At 40.4% G+C, this 22,490-nt stretch overlaps 1 protein-coding gene across 1 annotated transcript in view; it reads left to right on the top strand.

Moving 5' to 3' along the window:
- The first annotated feature begins 1,645 nt into the window (after window positions 1-1,645).
- Window positions 1,646-22,490, top strand: part of STX18 (syntaxin 18) — a 64,936-nt gene continuing 44,091 nt past the window's right edge. Inside the window, exon 1 of the mRNA XM_038178294.2 lies at window positions 1,646-2,014. Coding sequence (XP_038034222.1) covers window positions 1,853-2,014 — 162 coding nt within the window. The 5' untranslated portion in view covers window positions 1,646-1,852. The remainder of the gene's footprint in view (window positions 2,015-22,490) is intronic.

The following is a 22,490-nucleotide window of genomic DNA, read 5'->3' as shown; positions in this document are numbered from 1 at the left end:
TCTTTATTGATGATTTGGAGGAGGGAATTGAGTGCACCCTCAGTAAGTTTGCATATGACACCAAACTGGGGGGAAGTATTGATCTGCCAGAGGGTAGGAAGGCCCTGCAGAGGGACCTGGACAGGACGTGTTGATGGGCAGAGGTCAGTGGGATGGGGTTCAACATGGCTAGATGTTGGGTCCTGAAGTTTGGTCAGAAGAACCCCATGCAGTGCTACAGGTTTGGGGCAGAGTGGCTGGAAAGCTGTGCAGAGGAAAAGCATTTGGGCGTGTTGGTCAATGCTCACCTGAACAGCCAGCAGTGTGCCCAGCTGGCCAAGAAGGCCAAGAGCATCCTGGCTTGTATCAGGAATAGTGTAGCCAGCGGGAGCAGGGAGGTGGTCATCCTCCTATATTCTGCTCTGGTGAGGCTGCACGTCAAGTACTGTGTTCAGTTTTGGGCCCCTCAGTACAAGAAGGACATTGAGGTACTGGAATGTGTCCAGAGAAGGGCTACAAAGCTGGTGAAGGGCCTGGAGCACAAGTACTATGAGAAGCAGCTGAGGGAACTGGGGCTGTTTAGTCTGTAGAAGAGGAAGCTCAGGGGAGACCTTATTGCTTTCTACAATTGCCTGAAAGGAAGGTGTAGCAAGCTGAGGGTCAGCCTCTTCTCACAGATAACTAGTGATAGGACTAGAGGGAACAACCTCAAGTTGCACCAGGGGAGGTTTAGGTTGAAAATGAGGAGACATTTCTTCTCAGAAAGAACAGTCAGGCATTGGGACGGGTTGCCCAGGGAGGTGGTGGAGTCACTGTCCTTGGGGCGTTTAAGGAAAGGTTGGACGTGGTGCTTAGGGACACAGTCTAGTGGGTGAGATTGGTGGTAGTTGGACCAAATGATCTTGGAGGTCTTTTCCAACTTTTATGATTGTATGATTCTATTATTGTAATTCCCTGTGTGGTATGTCCTTCAGGTACCAGTGTGATACCGTCCCAGTGTTAGATGGCAGCAGGTCTCAGGAACCTTGAAATCAGCCTCCTGGTAAGGAGGAAATCACGTTCCAGGTCGCACACTCCAGGTGTAAGGAGCCTGTTCTATCTCTAGAGTTCAGAAATAAATAACCAATAATCAATGTGGTTGTTTCCTCTGCAAACTTTTCACCTGCACTAATCCCCGATCCTGCTACAAACCTGCTAAAGCACATTAATCAGCTCTAATTAACCTGTCTTTCCGTGAGTAAGTTCTGAGGCTGAAGGCCTGGATGCCTCTGTATAACAGCACCACCTGGTGACACCTGCCATGCCACCAGAGCTCGGCGGCACGGACTCCGTAGTTTTACTGGAATTTAAGTTTTATTCCGCAAAGTTTTGCTATGTGATAGGACGTTGCAGTGCCGAAGTCTCCTACAGCACTACCCCGACACTCCAGTACACACGCAGACACATGCTTCTTCCAGCTTCCCCGGGGTGAGCCCGTGAAGGCAGATCAACACGGCAGCTCCCCAAATTCTGGGGAAGAACTGGTCGAGCCCCGGGCTGCTGGCTGAGCCCCCTGAGCTGCTGGCTGAGCCCCTCAGGACGCCGAGAGCCGGAGCCGGGCGGCGAAGCCCGTCCCTGGCCGCGGCTGCACGCAGCCGAGGCCTTCCTCACACGGCCCGGCCTCCACGGCGGCCCAGGCCGGGGGGTAAAACACCTCGCAGGGCCGGCGGGCTCAGCGGAGGGTCCCGGCAGCCAGCCCCACGGCCAGCCCCACAGCCGGCCCCACCACGCTCCCTCGCAGGCTTCGGGACCGGCCCCGGGGGCGGGCGGGCGGCGGAACGCGTCGCGCGGGGCCGCGTTGCGCGGGGAAGGCTGCGCGGCGGCACCGTCCGCCATGGCGGTGGACATCACCCTGCTCTTTAAGGCCAGCGTGAAAACGGTGAAAACCCGCAACAAGGCGCTGGGGGTGGCGGCCGGGGACAGCGCCAGGGATGAGCTGCTCAAGCGCGGCGCTGCCCGCTCCAAGAGCGACTTCACCGGCCGGGCACGAGAAGTGGTGAGTGCGGGGCGGAGGAAAAGGGGGGACGGCGGCAGCAGCAGCAGCCGGGTCCGGGCAGCCCTCCCCGGGGAGCCGGGGCTCGGAGCCCCGAGTGCCCGCAGCCCGCCCGCCTACCCCGGACGGATGTGGGCTGCGAGCCCGGCGGTGGGCTCGGAGCCCGCCCGGCGCCCCCGGGGGCTCCCCTTCCTGCCGGGGCGGCGCCGCCTTCCCCCCGGGGCGCTGCCCACAGCGGCTGCCACGTAGGAGACGGCGCCCGGAGCCGAGGGGGCAGCGGGTGTTGGTGGCACAGGGCCGCCCGTTTTGTCGTCCTGCGTTTGTGCCCTCCGTCCTCCGGCTGTCAAGTGCCGGCTGGAGGTGAGCTGCAGGTGACGAGAGCACCGGGACGCCGCAAGGCTTGGGACGAGCGCTGAGAGATCGCCGGAGCGGCGGAGCAGCGATAGTGTCCGTCAGCAGTGCTGCAAAAGCAAAGTTGCTGCCTAACCTTCGCCTTTGTACCGGGTGAAAGGGAGGGAGAAGAAAGTCAGGGATCAGAGCAGGGTTTGAAAAACACCTTTAGTAAGGCACTGGACTGTATTTTGTAAGGGGAGCAGAGTGCTGAGTGTGCTCTCTGAGCACAGCCCGACCGAAATGTGCAAGTTCAGGACTGAGCAAAGAGTGACAAGTAACCTTCATCCTAATATCGTCTGCCTTATAAATAGTTGAGTTTCAAACACAAAGATTAATGTCAAATTTCTGTCTCCATTGCACTTTTCCAGTTTCTAAGAGAAAGCACTTAAAAGTTGATGTATTTTGCAACGCTTGACACCAGCTGTTCAGTGGTTGCTTTGAGGCCTAAGCAGAGGGTGTCAAATGGGGTGCCTGTTAATTGATCACGTAATTATTAACTGTCCATGAAAAGTTGATTCAAGTGACTTGTCAGCTGTGAGTTCTGTGCTGGGGATCAGTCTGCGGTGATAAGACCTGTCTGTAAAGCTACATTCAAGAACTTCGTCCATAAGACTTGATTTTTTTTCCCCTGCCCACCCTCCCTGTTCCCCAGCTTCTGCTTTTAACTGAATTCTGTGGTGTTAGATCAGACTTCTTCAATCTTACCTGAGAACAGGGTGACTTTTATGATTTTAAATACAGTTTGTGTGTGTAAATTCCTGGAATTCCAAGATAATTGAATTTTTGTCATGAGACATCATGTGGCATTTAACTGCATCATCACAGGTGCAAATTTTAAATCTACTCTATAGAACACTCTCACTTGGACTGACACTGAGAGCAGGTTGTTATCATCTAAGGGTCTAGCCAATGTTTGGACACCTTGTCAAAACATTTCACACTCATGCTCTTCTCATTGCCCAGCCACTGTCCTGTGCTGTGTTGGCATGCTAGATGTACGTCTTTTTCTTCCTACCTTATTCTTCCCCTCCCTCCTCCCCTCACAGCTACCATTTTCTTTTGGTCTCAGTCTTCTCTCTGAGCTCCTTGTCATTTCTTAATTTCCTAAGGGCACTGCCCAGGCAACAGGAAAAAATGCAAAGATGTGTCTGGAAGTATCTTGCTTAATTACATCAGTACCAAGCGAAGTAATCGGCTAGTGCCACCACCATGGATGACCTGACCTATTAGTCTGATGGCGAGAATGGGTTTAATTATGGTACTAATGTAAACAATGGCTTTGGAGAAAAAGGCAAGGCCTTGCCAAAGCAGATACGAGCATGAATGCTGTGAATATGTCAATAAATGAGTTGGAGTGAAATAGATCAGGCTCGATCTGTTTCTGCTCCTGTAGCTCAATTAAGTTGGTGGCAGCAGAGCCAGATACCTGCTGGACCAGAGAAGTCTTTATAACACTTCTTTTAGGCCTTCTTTAAGGTCTGATTCTATGTGTGAACAAACCATAGAAACTGTGCCTAGAAAGAGTAAGCTTTGTAGTGAAATAAATGATTTCACTTGCTTGCTTCAGTTAAATACAACTTGATTTGATTACATGTGTCAAAGCCTCTCTTCAAATAGCAATTTTTAATTTGCCTACCCATTAAAAATTGAGCTGCTTTTGCCAAAACCATGCAACTCACCTTGCAACTGTAATACTTGATAGATGCATTAATTATTTAATACATTTCTATTTTAAAGACACATTAATTATTTAATACATTTCTATTTTAAAGACACACACAGCGAGTGAATTCTTCCCCTTGTACTTTTTTGTACTGTTTGTTTTTTAACCCAAGAAACATATCAAGCTGTTAACTACTGTTGTCTTTAGAACTTGCCCTGGAGGATATCAATCAGAATACGCAGGTAGGATAGCAATGGAGACCCTGAATAATTTACACTTGGGCAGTACTTCCATTGTGCCTTATTTGGCTGAGCAATAGTTGAAGACCTCTGTTTGACATGCAGGTATAGAAGTGATGAAATATTTCTGCGGAGTCTGCACCCAGCCACGCTCTTCCGTGCTACGGTTGGGGTGTCTTGCCTGACTTTGTGCAGGGTGGCAGCAGCACGGCCAAAGGATCGTGTAATGTTAGTTGTAGAGACTGCTGTTGCTGGTGATGTTAGACTTCAGATGAAACTGATCAGTTTGGTTAGGAGTGCTCTGCTAAATGAAAGAAGACTGATATGGCCACAAACTTATAAAAACGTTTTCTTTGCCCCAGCACTGACCTATTTCTGGCTTTTTTCGTGTATGTAGGATTTCTTCATCCGTCAGCTGCATTTTTCAAGCATTTGATTGTCTTACATGCAATGTAAAATGACAGAAACTGTGTTTTTAGTGCGTGTTGTTGGAATCTCTGCCCGTTTGCCGATTACATATTGACTAGGATGAAGAGAAGAGCTGACTTCTATGATTCCCTTCAAGAAAATTATGATACAGCGATGAACTCTTCAGTGCTTGAAATTTATAGAAGACCGTTAGAATTTATATTGTGTGTATGAGTGATTTTGGGCCAACTAAAACAAAAGCAACATTTTATTTTTCTGTCCTTAAACTTAAATTGTGACATAACTATTTAAAGTGCCGTATATGGAGATATTAAAGATTTTTAATCACGCTTCTACATGCTCACACAGTGACTTCGTATCAGATTTGGCATCAAGCTGAGCTGTTTGCTAAGTGATGGAAGAATTGTAAGGACAAGACATATTAACATTTAAAAAAATAAATAAATAAAATTGGGTTTGAATTAAGCATTGAATGACAAATTATCCAGAACAAATATAGCGTAGGCCCAGTTCATGTAACACTTGTTCACAGCTTTACTGTAGCCTTATACTTGTTGTTTTGGTTATTTTACATGACTGTCAATTTTGGAAGGTGTTTGGCATTTGAACTTCTATTTTAGAGCAGTCTTGGGGAATCTTACTACTTAAGCCTTTCCTTTTTGCTTTTATGGCAGTGAAAGTTTTTGAGCTATTGGGAAGATCTGTCAAATATGCTTCCTAGTTATTTGAAAATATGGAAGGAATGAGAACTTTCAATCACTGCTCACTGTTCAATGTGGAATCACGGCTGATACGGCCTATTAACAGAAAAAAAATTAATGGTCAAACAGAATTTCATGATAGGCTTGATTACAACCATAAATCACTTTTTTTGTTGTTGTTGTGCTAGGGAGATTATCTTCTTTAAGGTGTTTCTAAAGAGCCAAAAACCGAAGTGCAACAGCACAAATTCTTCAAAAGCAATACCAGACATTCTGAAAACATATCCTTGAGAATGGAAAATTTGAAAGGTTAAATGTTTCTAAGTCTTTAAATGCAAAATTTCAGAATGATCAAATGTCTGTGTTTGAAGCTGTTGAACACATAAGGATGCCAGATTCACAAGGCTACGACATCTGTTCTTCATATAACTTGTGTGTATGGATTCTATAGGATGATTAACTGATTTTTTTTTTTTCTTAAATGGGTATGGTAGGCCAGCATTCACATCAAGAGTATGTTCAGTTGCTCTGTACGTATATTTAATGAGGAGGAAAAATCCCCACATAAAACTTGTCTCCAGAACTAGTTCTTGTGAAAGCCATAACAAATGACTTTGAATATAAATTTTGAGCAAACTTTTTAATTATGAGGTGGCCTAACTTTCATAGCGTACTGTTCTGACTACAGATCAGCTCCAGTTGTTGGAGTTTGTTTTGTAGTTCTGTTGTTGCTTTTTGATGTTACTGATGTTACTAACATTGCTATTAGAAGAGGGGGAGAACTGATGTTTTGTCGTTGGGCCCAAACATGGGATCTCGCTGCACATCTTCGCACAATCTGGCATTTAGAGCATCCTTGTAGGATGAAAGAAAGGAGCAGGCATGCTTGTATATGATGTTTACAGTTCCTGAATCTTTGCATGGCGTTAACGAAGGCTAAAAAAGCATTGGAGAATGCCCAAACGAGGAGTTGGACTCCCAAACTGACTGTGTTGTACCACCTTGAATAGCACAACAGAATTATTGACACAGCACAGTTAAAAGTAAATGGTTTTAAACATAATTACCTTCTGATCCCTGGCAGGCTATTCCAAAATGTTTGAAGAGGGATCAAGACTAAAGTGCAGGACCCCATAACTCTGTAATGTGCCTGGTTAAAGTGCATAAGGACTGGGAGGTCTGAAGGATTTTCCATGACCTCCCGTGGGTCTGTGCTGGCCTTGGTGCTCAGCCTCAGCCACCTGCAGCTGCTGTGGTAGTGACACTTCCAGAAGGGTCTGGAGGGGAGAAGTAGGGATTGTATGCTGGTCTAAAAGTAAAATGTGTGCCAAAATGCCAGTGCCGGGCGTTAAGCTTCTCACTGGAATATGACAGTTACTGCGTTGCCTGTTCCGAGTCAGCCTTGGGTCGGTAGTTGCAAAGCATAGCGAATTACTTCTAAATTAGTAAACAACCAAGAAATATTCAAAATACTAAAAAGAGAGGAGAAAAAAAAAAAGGGGGGGGGGGTCTACTAGCCTGAGACAGAGCAACTAAAATGCAGACAACCCCAACTTTATCACTACTTAGTTTCAGTTTATGTGTGAAAAAGGAGACTCAAGTGAAAATCTGGCCTGCTTTGTTCTCTTGCCAGGGAAAGCAACATTTCAGTATTAATTGCTCTGATTTTTTTTTTCAGTTATACACACACTTCTAATAACACAACAATACTGTATTTATCAAGACCACCTGCCAACTTCCAGTTAACTTCTTTATGTTAAGTACTTATATTCCTTTTCACTTGGAAATACCAGTTAAAATAAAATAACCCACTTGCTATATAGCTTTTTATAGGATGGGACGTGCGTTTGCCAGGTCTAGAATAGACCTGAATGGGACCTAATCCTGAAAACCTCTGTAGCTGAGATTGGTACCGTTAAAAGTCCTTGACAGCGCACAGCCAGCTAGCCAAAGACTGCGTGGCCATGGAGCGAATTATCCCGATGTACTGCAGTGGTTGACCCTAACCAGTGCTCTGAGGGAGATGGTCAGCAATGGGTAGGGTGATATGCTTAATTTGGGGTTTTTTTACACAAAGCAGACTGAAAATTTCTAACCTGCTTTACTCAGGTTAGTTTATATGATCGTTTTGGCTCTAACGCTTACATAAGAATAACTCCCGTGAGAGGATATTTGGATGCAAGGGAAATATATATTGCTTACGGTATGACCAATTACAGTCTTTATTGCAAATTAATGACTGTGCCAAAGTTTGGACAGCAAGTGATATTTCAGTTCACTTTTTAGGTTTTAATGAGAGGTAAGTTCTAATAAATTGGGCCCATAGCTGAGGTCATCGGAATTCCTTCTGACGTCTCCCTCGTGCCGTGCCGAGCGGCCACTTTTCCCCTCAAAGTTCACCGGTGGGGCTGTGTTTTGTGCTCCAGGTTTTCTTCCCTCATTTGCTAGGCAGAAAACATAAGTCTTAAATTATGCGTTTTCAGATGGGAAGATGCAGAATGCTGCTTTCTAATATTTCAGATTTATCTCTTGTTCCCTGCAAATGATGGTTAATGATAGTTTCTTATTACGTATGTTTATTGTTTTTACCTCTCATCCTTGTTTGAGAAGAAATTTAGCCTGAGAGGTGGAAGGCAAAGAAGTTGATAACTTTAATTATGGGGCTAGAAACATAAAAAGCAAATTAAGGAAACAGCAGAAGAAAGATTTTTTTTTTTAAACATTTTTGGAGAGGAACGAAATGCTGACCTTGTTTTACGCAGTAGGATTAAATGCCAGATCACTAATGTTCCCCATGTGATGCTTCTGGTTTTAGCAAAACTTACATCAGTAACAGTGGTGAGGATATAGGTCAGCCTTTGGGGAGGAGTTCTGAACTCTTATATTTTGGGAAGTTCTGAAATGTCTGTACAAATGTCTGTTGTCCTCTCCTCCCTTTGTTTGTTTGCTTTTAAGTTCATTCTTAACTCCATGGGAATTGTTTTCTGAATGTAGACTGAACAGCAGGGTTAAAAGCTGGCTTGGGAGACAGCTTTCCTTAGTTGCCCATTAGCTTTGTTTCAGTTAACTGGACCTCATGTGGTGCTGAGGAGTCCAGGAGAACCCCAGTGCTGCAGTTCATGTTTTGAGGGTGAAGGGCCCCCTGTCGTTGTCCTCTCCTGCCCTCCTTCTAGGGCCAGCTTGCTTGTGGGAAGTTCTTTCCTGGCTTGCAGTTGCTGGAGGAATTATTTGGCGTAGCTGGTCACTATGAACTCTCTTCAAGGTATGGTTGTCTATTGACACCTCCTGTGACCTGTTGGTTTGTTGCCTTGCTAAAAATTAGGATAAACTCAATGGAAGTTTGTTGTCTGAATGGAACTGGATGTTAAACCTCAGATTTCCTCGTGTTGCCCCCTTCCTTTCTCAAACATAGGTAGTCTTTTGTATGACATCTAAAGAAAAATGGTGGTACAGGGACAGGATGTCAGGTCTGTGGGATCCAGGAAGCTGGAGTGATAAAAGGGAATGATAACAAGCGCAGCAGGGAGTCAGCAGGCGTAGCAAGAAGAAAATAGTCTGATACAGGTTCGAGAAGGGACAGTCAAACATGAGAGGACAGAAATATGGATGCTTGTACAGTTACACAGAGAGGGGCATTTCTTTTGTCTCAGAGTACTACTTCTGTTAATTTCTAGTAAATCTAGACTCAGGCCAAACAGTTTTCTCCTCTGTGACAATTAGCTAACAGAATTTCTGAGCCATCACAGATAGTAATTGCTTTGAGCTCTCAAATACATTGAAATAATAAAATGGGGAGATGATTTAGGGTGCTATGCTTCATACTGTTGAAATAATAAAAAAGGATGTTTAAACCCTTTTAGGGAACAGGTACTTCAAAGCTTAAAGAGATTGCAACTTCAAATAAAATGAACTCATTGCCTTCAACTACTTGTACTGAGACTCTTCTGGTTTTGCTAATTTGGGCATGTTTTTTCAAATTCCTTCTGATTTTTTGATAACGAGGGAATAACATTGTTTTAGTTGTTGTTCCACCATAGATAAAATGATATAAATTACCAGTAAAAGACTTTGAAACTAGATGCTCTGTCTTTGAAATGTCAGACCACTATGCATGAAAATATTGTTCAGGCTGGCAGATATTAAAGCCTGGTATGATAGTTTCCGTGAAAGCAATTAAAGGGTGAAAATTGGAGATACGAACTGTTGGCAACGGTTTGTGGGAAAAACTTTCTTTAATGTCTGAAATACTTCAGTTTAATATAACTGTTTAGAATTGTAAATTACGAATACTTTATTGAAAACATATTTCCTGGCTTCAGGGTGGTGTGGCAAAGCTTTTTGTCTGCCAAATGTGACAATTCTTGGTGACGGGGTGCCAGCCTTGAGGTGTGTGCTTGCCCCTCTTTATCCTTCCATTCTGACTCAGTGTGCTCCTTTTTGGCTGAGAGCAGTGAGAGCGGTGGGTGTACAGCATCTGCTGAAGGTTAAATCTATTCCACTTCCGTAGGTATTGTCCAGCATTTGAAAGAAATAAACAAGACCCAGATAGTTAAATGTAACCCAAGTCCCTTTCAATCGTTGCTTTTCTACTATTAATAGATTGCCTGCTTGACATTTCTCAGCGGGTATTTCCTTTTTTGGTTGACTTTTAAACCGCTTTGAATGTGGACTTAATTTTACTGATTCTGAACTGAATATTTAATTTCTGCAGTACAAGCTGGGACTGACTGATGTTTCCTACTTTTCCATGTCTCTGTGGCATGGAAAGTGAGAAATAGGCTTCAGGTGAACATCAGCAGAGGTTCTGTGAGGACAGCTGAGGTCTTTAAGTATTTCTTTGGTCTGGGATTGAAACTAAGAGGAAGGGTCTTGTTCTGTGACTTGTTAAAAATGGTCCAGTAGGTTGATTAGACTTCTAATGTGGAGCAATATTCTAATCAGATTTTTAATATGGTCATTCACTGATTATTTTTTAAATGGAAAAGCCTTGGGTGAAAATATGAAGTCCTCAAATGCTTAGTACAGGTGAAAGGTAGCAAGATTTACTTTAGAAGACCAGAAATAACCACACTGCTGGACATAGAGTCCTAAACAGTCTCCAGGCAAGAGGAGAGTTCATTAAAGAAGTAGGAAGACAGGGATGTTTGTAAGAAGTGTACTTTTGGGGGTCCTCTGAGGAGTTCTGAAACTGTTGTATCAGCTGCTGTCTTCTTTCATATTGATGTGGGTAAAGTACAAACACAACTGCATTGTGGATTTTTTATTCTTGCCTATTTTCAGGTGGTTTGGATGTTCTCACAAAGCAGCAACATTTTCATATTCCCAGGCTTTTCGTTTCTCTTTCTGAAAAGAAAGCTGTAATTTCTTTAAGAGTTTTTGGCTGAGCTAATGCTCTTCCGTCCCACCCCCCCTCCCCTTAACTCCAGTTTAGCCTTTTAACTTGTGCTTTTTCCTGAAAAAAGAAGAAAAACATTGTGAGAGCTGCGGAGGAGCACACTGCTTGGTCTTGTGACACTTTATGTATAACACAAAGCATGCTATATCTGATATCTGTATTATTCATAACTTGTTCGCTCCTACTAAAAATAAATGGTGATAGCAAACTGACATGTGAAAGACAAACATGTAATGGTGATGAAAACGATTTAATGATTAGCGGAGAAACAAATATTTATTGAAAATAAAAACCATGTCTAAAGGCTCTAATGCCGACTTTTGGAAACATTACCATGTTGTGGTATTTGCAATACCGTGTGTCCTGTACAGTAGATATTGTTTAAAATTGCTTGGGAACTGGAGCTTGCAATTGTGAGCTTGGAATGTCCTGCAGATAATTAAGTTGTGGTCAGGCTTTAGAAAAATAAAAAGTTCTCGAACTATGATTTTATAAACATGCTACAATAACATTTCTTTATATTTAACAGTTTCTTATAGAAAGCTGATACTCTCATGAGGCATTCTCTAAAGGTAAAACATCAAGAAAGAAAAAATATTAAATTAAAACTTCACTTAGGATGTTGACAGTTAGCTTGTAATATTAAACAGATGTGCATGTTCTTGGGATATTCTTCGTTCAGAACTTTGTTGCATACCCATTTTCAAGTGACAGCTACAAATTTTTGAATAATGTAAAATTCCCCTTTCTTTAGCTGTCTTTGTTGTATATATTTTTCTTAGGGTCAATCCAGCTTTCAGCTGGACAGTGTGATGCATACTGTAGTTTCTGCCATATTATACAAGGAGCGGGTTCTTTTATCTAGGCTTAAATTGAAGCACAGTTCATTCAACTCTGTTTTCATAACTGTGATTTACTTTATTTAAAGATTCTTTGGCCCGATATTACCCTTATGTGTAAGTGGAGTATTTATTAATTCTGGTCATGGTTATTGTAGGGCGTAGTTTGTCTGTTTGGCTTCCTAGGAAGCACACAGGAGACAATACCAAAGTAGTGATACTTAAGCTTTTAAAAGATGAAAGTTTAATGAAATATGGAGGGAATTGCAAAATCAAGGCAGAGACTGTAGTGCTCTTAAAAAGACAAATTTTTGTGCTCGCATCTGTTTTAAACATTTTCAGAACAAATATATATTATATATATAACTAATATATAAACATATAAAACATATGTGTGTTTTTTCAGCAAAGAGCTACAAAAATGATCTGAAGTCTGCAAAAGTATTCTTTGTGGTGAGAAATTTCCTCCTTCTATTTTGTTAGGAGATGTAATCACAAGAGGAAAAAAAAAGTCTGATTGTCTATGGATTGTACAGAAAACCAAAACCAAGATACACTGCTGGAAAAAGTACGTTCTTGTGGTGTGGCTCAGCTGACCCTTGATTTGGGAGATTTTGCACCACTTGAAGGCTCCAAGTCAAGTGCACACACTGTAATATACATATGGTAGTCAATGGGTAATGCAGGAGTTAATACACAGGGTGGCTGAGGAATTCCTTTTTACATGTGGGACATTGCTTCTTACCAAAGCAAAGAATTGGATACTGGTTTCCCAAATCCCAGACTACTGCTCCAGTGACCTATGACTCTGATCAGTCTGACCTTAGGCTGTGTGAATGTATGATTGTTCTGTCTTCTTTTTTATTTATAAATGAACTTACAGGAAACAATGTGTTAAAGTATTTCTAAAATAAAATAGTTGTGTTAGACTTGCCAGGGTGCTTAATGAAAGTATCTACCACAGAAGTTACTTAGTGCAAAGTTAATTACTTCATTTATGACGTTTTTCTTGATTTCTTCACAAATTTCAGAGGACGTATGGATGTACAATGACAGTTAAATTAACTTTTTTTTTTGTTTAAAAAAAAGCATTATCCGAAGTGAGATACTATTTAATATAACAGTACTACCTTGCTGTAGTCTGTTTCAACCCATTTCATGTTTATGAGCTGGGTATCTCCTTGTTTTGTACATTTTCTGATCTGTTTAAAAACACAATGATGCATTATAAAGGCAGTGCATCTAGGTTGTAAGAAAAGATTTTATCTGTATTAATGATGTTGTTCCAATTCCTAAGATTTTTAGTTCGTTATGGAATCCATTGTGGTGTAGATGGGAAATGCTCACAAGAACTCTGCTATATCATATTCAAAAACTTTATATACAGTAAAGGAGCATACAGACAATATGGGGAAAAATACATGCAAGAGACAATCAAAATGTAAAGGAAAGAAACAAAGGAAAACAGTATCGAAGAGTTAAACTCTGTTCAGCTAAAATGGGGTCTACCATAACTTCTTACGTTCCAGAGGAGGGCCGTGAAGATGACAGAGGGGCTGGAGCACCTCTCCTGTGAAGACAGGCTGAGGGAGCTGGGGTTGTTCAGCCTGGAGAAGGCTCAGGGGAGACCTTAGATCAGCCTTCCGGTACCTAAAGGGGGCTACAAGAAAGCTGGGGAGGGACTCTTTGTCAGGGGGTGTAGTGATAGGTCAAGGGGGAATGGCTTTAGACTAAAAGAGGGTCTTAGCTATCTTAGATAAGATATTAGGAAGAAATTCTTCACTCAGTGAATCACCACTCAGGGTGGTGATGCACTGGCACAGGTTGCCCAGAGAAGCTGTGGATGCCCCAGCCCTGGAGGTGTTCAAGTCCAGGCTGGATGGGGCTTTGAGCAACCCGGTCTGGTGGGAGGTGTCCCAGCCCACGGCAGGGGGTTGGAACTGGATGATCTTTAAGGTCCCTTCCAACCCAAACCATTCCATGGTTCTGTATGTTTATTTTTTTCTGTGTTACCGCATATAGAACACACAGTGCTGTGGTCTGGCTATGACTTTACTGTTCTACCATACACTGCTTCACAATTTATTGTCCCTGTCCTGAAATTTGCAGTAGTTTTAGGAGTGGTTTGTGGGTTCACACAACACACTTGAAATGCATGATATAATTTTATTTTGTAGGGAAAATAAAGCATGAAAGTTTTTTTTTTTTTTTTTTTTCTGAGCAAAACTTTTTATTTTTTCTTACAATGAACGGAAAGAAGCCTTTTCTATACAACTCAAAATATAAATCTGTTTTTACTGAATTAAGCACAACATAAAATTCTAGTATGAATATTTTAAAGAAGTTTTAAAGAAATAGCATTTAAAAGCATCCACTAGGGTTATGGGAAGGGAGATGATACAAATATTACATGGATTTTATCATTTGAGTACATCTGCCTGCTTGATTTTGATGTTAACAAGAATCAGAAGTTTACTTCAAAGACTGCTTCTTGATTTGTTTATAAGTGGCTTTTACTGATGTTTTTAAAAAGTGATTACTATAAAAATTATTTATTTGTAGGCTTTTTATAAATTGAAGTGTTTAGAACAAACTGATTTGTATCAGTTCTTTAAATAAAGTGGTTGAAGTTTCGTTGTTCAGGGAGAATTTTGCAGTCTTTGCATGATGGGCAAAACCTGCTGTCAGGGCAGACAAGTTAATAACTGTTCTTATATTATGCAACATCTTTCTGCTGAAGCTTTTGTGGGGATTGGGTCTGGCCTCAGGATTTGTCCCTTATGTGGAAAGCTTTGAAATAATGTGAATAAAATGTTAACCATGGAAATGACATGAGTTAGTTGGCAATGCTCCTAATCTCTTTTATTAGCACACTTAGTGACAGAGGCAGATTACCTTAACATATGTGTTATTTAAGGACTGGTAATGGGGACAATACTAACTCTGACAGAAGAACTCCAAAGGTGTCAGATCCTACAAAGATAACTGTTTGACTGAGGATATTCCCAGTGAGGTAGTATTATTTATTAAACACAATTTATGTTGTAACAAATAAAATTCTAAGCAAAAATATTCTAAGCAAGAAGATTTTTTTTTTTTTTTTTTTGCATTACAACACTCAACATTTTGAATAGTGAAGTTGTTTCCTCTGTTGTCTGGGGCTATGAACTGAATTACTATATTGCCTTCTAATTTTGTGTTGTGTTTTGAAGAAAAAATGTGAATAGAAGAAAAGATTTTCAAAAAAAAAATCTTAGAATGAAAGTTTAATGCTTATTGTTTGTTCCATGTTGTATTTTGTGAGTGAGGATGAAGACTCAAAAAAGATAATACTAAGGGAGAAGTCTTCTAAAGTGCTTTCTGGGCCTCTTCAGTAAGGTAAATGCCTCTCTTCTTGGTTTGTAAGAAGTGAACTGAATTTGTTGGGGCTATTTGTGAGTTGAATTGGGTCCTGAGAGATCATTCTCAGAAATTTCTGACAAATGGGAAGGAATTATGAATACGGATGTTTCTAATTTGTGTTATTTATTCCTGCTTCAAAGATATTCTTTACCCTAAAAAGAAATAATGATATGAGTATTTATGCATAACAGTTGTTGGGTAAAACTTGCAGTTTTTCAAGAAAGTTCAGTTTTGAAAATATGTAAGAGTTGTAGCAATTAACCTATATGCACATTTATAATTCTAGAAAATGGATGGCATATTACATTCAAAGACTGGATCTGATAGACCCAAATTGCTTAAAACATCAGTTATTGAAGATGTCCCCCTGGGACTTTGAGAAACCATTTAACAGATGAAAGTACATTTTGAAAAGTTTGACCTTACAGGCAATCATAAAATGAATCAAAACAGTTCTTTCCTCCCCTGAAATGTACAGAGCCCATCTGTATCTAATCCAGTAATTATAGACTGAGTTCAATTACCTTTTCAAACTTGGAGCAGACTGGAGACTAGGCAGTGAACAAACATAGGGTTTTGTCTAGACCTCAATTGACCACAGTCTAAAACTTGAATTTATATCTAATTTTATTTTTAGCTTCATTTGATAGTTTTTAAAGGATTTATTTTGCTACCTAGTCACTAGATCATGAAATTTTTACTTTTGTGTTTACAGCTATATTTTTATCCCAGCGAAGTTAATAAAATGACAGTTGCAAGAGTTTACTGGATTAATCATTTGAATTGTAATGAAAACTGGGCTAACCAGCTCTTTTGAGTCGTCAGTGTTGCTACAGTGAGACTCTGAAAGGTTTGGAGGAAATTATATCGTTTGCATTCTGTGCTCACATAAGTATATTTAATGTTCAGATTAAAAAAATAAAAACAAAACAGCTTCATTGTTTTTTTACTCTTTTGGAAGAACAACTCCCAGTCCTACCTGGCTGTGATTTTGCCAGCAGTTGACACTGTTAGAAACTATGATAAAAATACATTTGTGTCTAATTTATTAATTTATTTCAGTTAGGGGAGACACTCTCCATTCAGCCATATATGTAGTGTTAAAGAATACATGCACAGATGTGTTGGATAGTACAGGTAACCCTTTTGACTGCCAAGTCAAAGGTTAGGCATTTCTTGATATTACCCACAAACTACGCAGACCACACCATAGCATGCATGCTGCTGAGAAGTGTCGTGCTACGCTCGCCGAGCCTTGCAATGGTGTTGCCAACGTGACCATCTGATTCCTGATTCCTTGCAGGACGATGTATGTGCAACCATCTCCTGGACTGTGTTTTTTGCAATAAAGGAGTGTGGAGTTGGCAGAGGAAATTGCTGAGCTGTGCAGAAACCAACTGTAGTGTGCAAGACCTCTTGTTATGATGGCACATTTCCTAGGGCTCTGGTAGTGGTGTAGAAGTGGTAATTAAGGGCAAAATAAATGTTGTGCTGTTAACGTACAGTTGTGCAGCATGCTTTTGCTGGGATGGCATTTCTTGGTAAATGATGGCTGTGATAATTGATGCATTAACTTACTGATTCTTAATAGTAATCAGTATTTTGTAGTAGATGCTGTCATTTGCTAAGAATGCTGGTCACAGTGAATTCCAAGTCAACACTTAGTGGATAAGACATACTGTTCCAATGAGCATTGCATTTGGTGTGGCAAGCAATAATCTTTTGATGTTTAATTGGCTTTCCTTGTAACACTTAAGGAACAACTGATGTAATGAAATGTTATGTATCTGTAAAGCTGACAGGCCTAAGAGATTGCATATGATTATTCTGAATCCATTTTTTTCTGTATATTTATAAGAATAGGAAAAGTTTTCTTTTTTTTAGTGTATAGTAGTTTTCTGGATGAAAAAAAAAAGGTAACACGAAATATATCCAGTTATTTTCATAATCATAATTTCAAAGCATTTTTTAAATAATATATGATGAAGAATCCTATAACAGTTTTCAGTATATAACATCAGTATGCTTTCTTCCATCAAGAAATATAAAAGGCTGTCATACACTAAGCAGTGCAGAAGTCCAACCTTTAGTTTCAGTCCATCAAAATCCTATTTACAAAAGCACTGAGAACCTGTTGTTTGCTCCCTTCCTTAGCTCCGTGTTAGGAGCTGAGATCACCTTTCATCTGTTACTAATGATGACTGTCATACTCTGTTGTGTGATCATATTTGTACTATAGGTTTATCCTGTAAGATAGGACCATGCACTGTCTTAAGAACAGCGAGCTCTTTGGGTCAGCACATTTTTTAGTCCTCCTTACTATAATGGTCATAAGAAATGGACAATACAGCTGAAAATTTTGTTAAGGCTTGTTCAACGTAACATGAGCTTTTGTAATTGAAAGCAAGGGCATTTAATATCAAATATAAATTTACGATTTTTTAATGTATTAAAAAAAAAATCTTCATAGGAGTTAGAGAACTACATCAGTGATGCTGAATCTGTTGTTGGTGCCCCCTTTCAACATTTCTGAAACTCAGGTGTTTCAGACCAATAGTTAAAGCATGCTGAGAGCAACATAAGGCAATCTCTTTCAGTCTGTAGGTTACCTGAAATGAAAAGACTATATAGTTTGTTTTGAATTCTGTTTAGTCTGTTCTAGGTAATTTTAGTTCTAAGATCCAGTGACACTCATTCTTTTTTCCTAAATTCTAAACTTTAATATTTTGCTTTAGTAAGAGTATTGCCTGCCGTAGTAGACGAAAAGTGTGGTACAGTAAAAAAAGAAAAATGACCACTTCACCGTACAGTGCACAGTCTCTCAAGTTTTTTTGATGGCCCTGTCAACGCTGTAGTTGGCCCAAATCAGGTCTGGGTAGGATGATTCCACCTCTCAGCTTGTTAGCATGTGTGTGTTTGGTTTGCGACTGTTTCAGTAAACTACTGAATTGCACTTAGTAAGTAAACTTACTGCAGTCGCATTCAACTTCCTAATAGATTTACTGCCATGTGCTATACATTGCACTATTTATTTAGAGTAATGAAGCACTATATATTTGTAAAGTCAGAGGAAGAAGTGTTATTTTCTTAAAGAATAGACTGTTCCTTCAATTTAATGGAATGGGGAGTTTAATAAGAGAAAATATTTGTTGTTTGTGATTCAGTGGAAATCTGTGTTGACTGTTTTCAAACCAGATTATTTAAGTCAGTTCCTAAAATTGCATATACAGCCTCTGAACTGAGAATGCAGGCGGTCAGAGTCAGAAAGAGAGCATGTCTTTTATTTAACTGCCTCAAACGTTCAAGTAAATGCATTTAAAAATATAGTTTTTCATGTAGTATCATTTTTAAATCTAAAGAGAATATTGAATTTATTAAAATCTCCAAACTTGGCTTTGGCAAAAGTACTGTCTCTTTGGGAGTCTTCCTGCTCTGTCCTGTTTCATTCATTTAAAAAGCTGTAACATTCTTTTTGCCATCATTTGCTATTTCCAGCATTTAATTTTTCTGACAGCGTGTGCTTTTTATTTCTGGCCCTGTGTGTTGTGTTTGGTCATAGCTCTGTCCTGTTGAAATCTGTCCCTCATGACTTCAGTGTCACTGATTTCTTATCAGCATTTTCTTTGTTCAAGCTCCATTTGAGTCCTTTTTTACCATATGTTTCCTGCTTTTTCTACCAGCACATATCACAGAAATAATAGTTGCTTGTTTATTTAATTGGTAAAATAATTTTCACTGCAGGAAGGGTAAATTGGTCACTCACAAATATCAATGGCTTCTGCAGTAAAAAGTAGGCTTATTATTTTCAGTTGCCATCTAATTTGTCATATAAGGTGAAGAAATTATAAAAACTGTCCATGTGAAGCTGCAATCTCTATAATTTATATTTCTTTTGTCTTTTTTGTCCTTGCTTTTTCTTTTTGGACTCTTTCCTTTCTTGACTCCATAGCATTAATAAAGGCTGCTGATTGAGCAATAAAAGGCTGTATGGAGTTGTTAAAACTATGCTTTTATATTAAGCACAAATTCCTCAAACTAGTATAAATATAAATAAATTACAATGAGTTACTTAAATTTGATAAACAGTCATGGTTATGCTAATTTTATACTAGACACAAGTTACAAAGTTACATTGATAAAAGCTTGTTTAAATTGAAAGTTTTAATGTTTGTTTTATTTATTTTTACTTTTTCTTCTGTTTTTTTTTTTTTTCCTCTTTAATATCTTTTTTTTTGGGGGGGAGGGTCTCTCTTCCATGCTGTAGTTATGTCAGACACACTTGAGTTGCTAATTGCAGAAATCATCTTTGGATCCTTACTAAGGGGACCGATGAACATTCAGGATGAAAAACAAAAAGGTATCTTCAAATTGTTGCTTGGCTTTTCAGTATCTAAGCTTCCCCTGTACAGCTATGCAGCTATATAGGGCATTCAACAACATGTTTTTCCATTGGTATAACATTTGAGTTGCAGACTTCTGAATTTGGTGTGTGTTTCTTGGGAAGAAAAACAATAATTTTGGGGTGCTCTGGTTCTACTGCTGATCTGCTGAGGAGTAAGGTGCTACTAAAAACAGGAGGTCATGTTAGCAATCTCTCTGCTAGCATATATATAGTATATAGTGTTTTGTTTAGGCTATTTTGCATGTTTTCAAGGAAAACAGTAAGGAGAATATTTTACATTCTAATGGGTGAAGAATAAAAACCCTCAAACTGATCATGATTATGCTTTTGCTTTATTACCTTAAATAAAAGTCCTAAAATAAATAAAGGTCCTAAACAAATTCTTGCAAGTTCATGCTAGCTCTTCTGTCTCTAGTGCCTCTCTCCTATTTGCACTGAAAATAATTGTTAGCCAAGATATATTTTGTGATTTTTTTCTTTGTTTACCTCAGTCCCTGTCCTCTGTTCTTACTCTCTTCCATCATCTTTTCAATTCTTCACATCCTTCAGTTTTCAGTACTACTTAGTACTGCATTTATATTTCCATCTCTGTGCCCCAGTGAGTTTGCCCACCCCCACTGCATCTACTCCTAGTCATATGCCTGCACGATGCTTCCCCTGTTATATTGATCACTCTACTTATGTTCAGTCCATGTTGTGTTTAATGTAGCATCACCCCTGTCCTTGACATGCAACACTGTACAAAAAAATAACCTAAGAGCTGTGAAACACTGATGTGGCAAAATACAGTAGCATGCTACTCAAGGATATAGTTAAAATTTCATAACAAATGATATCCATCCTACAATAGCTACTCTGATTTCTACATATTCATATCCTCTGAAACGCAAGTATTTTCTGGTTGTTTTGTTACTCTACCCCCCTCAAAGCATTTATATGCTTTATCAAAACCCGGGCCATCTAGTTGCTGTGACAAAAGATACAGGGCAGAGCTGATTTCTTCACTGCATACAGTTTGTCAAGACACCATGAAACTGCGTGATGAATGCTGAATCTTACTAAGACCTTTTTAGTAACTCTTACAGCTTTGTCTGTGAGGTTGTGGTCTGCTTTTACACATACTTGGTGGTGTGGTGGTTTACTTTGGTGATTCCATCTCTTAGTGTGCCTAGGTGCTGGATAACCTGCACAGTGCTTGTAAGCATGAATCTATCAATACATATGAAATACCTCGATGTGTGGCTCGCCATCTTGTTTCCGAAAACGTCTCACCTGGCTGGGCACCCACAGCCCTGGCTGTATTTGTAGTCACGTAATGTTTCCAGAATGCGGGCTGCCTTTCTTAGGCAGCCGTGAAGGTAGCTCTGTAGCCCACAGCCCTCTCTTCATGTAGGCCCTTTGCAGCTGGCTGCCTCAGTACTTGTGCTGGGTCTCAGTGCAGATGCTGTTTGCTTTTATGTCAGCCAAGCCTTTTCTTTCTTTCTTCTACCTTTGTGCTAATTTTTTGCCTTGTTTGTATGCGGGGTTTCATTTCTGTTCTCTCTTCGTGTTTGTGCACTGGCTGTTTTTTGGTTTTGTTCCCTACCCCCACGTAGATGCATACCATTAAAAAGCTACAGGCCACGTTAAGCTGTGGGTTCCTGTGAGCTTGAGGCCTTGTAGAGGTGGCCAGGATGCTTTCATAATTGAGTCACGTTGTAGGGAGAGGCAGCCTGGCAGTAAGCAGGTGAGTTAGCTAGGAGATGGGAGCAGGCTGTTGCATTCCCAGTGTCTTACTGGCTTCTTGTATGGCCTTGCAAGGTTCACTCCACGGAGTCTCTTCTTTCTACTTCATCTTAAGCAAGTTTTCTTACATCTGTGTGAGCCTTGAGTTTGGCTGGTTCTCCAACATCATTCTCTTCTACAGATTGAGGGAAAAGGAGGGGACCAGAAGCTCACATCTGACACGTTAACAGTGGTTCATGCATCATGTACAGTTGCTCAGCTTGCCACAGTCACATCCAAGTTTCCTCTGCTGCCGACTAATAACTGAGATTTTGGAAGAGCAGGCATTGGGGGGACGGTTTGCTGCAGGCCCCAAATGCACGCAGTTCTGACATATTACTGCCATTGCTGGTAAGCATTGCTAGGTAAAGAGAGATTTTATGAAAAGGTCTGTGAGGTGCTGGTAAGAGGAATGTGGAAGTGAGTTCAGTCCCCAGACTTTGGGTGCAGCTGGAAGAATTCAGAATTCTTCCTGGGATGATGCGTGTGTGTGAAAGATGGAGGGGGAAAGACTAGTAACAGCGTGTAATTCGGTCTTTTGTGCAAGACAGGAGACAGTCCCTTTGCCAGGAAAAGTCAAATACACTCTGTTGGAAAGAGCACAAGCGTTTTGGAGTGAGCTCTTGTTAAAATATTGGCAATGTGTCATTTGCATTACCTTTGTTTTCTTGAATATAAAAGTTGAAGTGGCTGTGAGTAACGCTCTGGTTTCTGGCTGTGAATTAAAAGCTAGGTGCCAGTTTTGCTCAAATGAGGTTCTGCACAGGGATCTGTGGGCACAAGTATTTGGAGAAAACTAGTAATACTGCAGATTATAGTCTGGTTAAATTGATAGGCGTATTTAAGACCCAGTCATTTGGGCAAAGAATGGCATAATTTTACATATTGGTAACAAAAAATACTCTATAAAATGAACACTACTGTAACTGTTGCTCTTTCATGTTCCGTTGTTCACTTCATCCTTTAGAGGACCCTCAGGCAAGGAGCAATGCCATTCTGGAGACGCATTTCTTTCTCACAGACAGCGAGAAAAATTCTAAAAGTCAACATAAAGATTTAAATTATGGGAAACTATAGTTTCAAGCAGCAAGTATCATAGCGGCTTTCTGGTTTTCAAATAGCCAAGCTAGGCAGTGAGTCACACCATGTAGATAAAGGGGTCTTAATGACTTCAGAATTGTTCCCGTGCTTATGTTTAGAAACTTCTGGCTTTTAGGCAGCTTAAGTTTCTTTCTTCCTTTTCTTCAGTTAT

The sequence above is a fragment of the Anas platyrhynchos genome, chromosome 4 (assembly GCF_047663525.1).
Source record: "Anas platyrhynchos isolate ZD024472 breed Pekin duck chromosome 4, IASCAAS_PekinDuck_T2T, whole genome shotgun sequence".
NCBI lineage: Eukaryota > Metazoa > Chordata > Aves > Anseriformes > Anatidae > Anas > Anas platyrhynchos.
The sequence above is the reverse complement of the archived record's forward strand: the minus strand, read 5'-3'. Positions and strand labels throughout refer to the sequence as shown.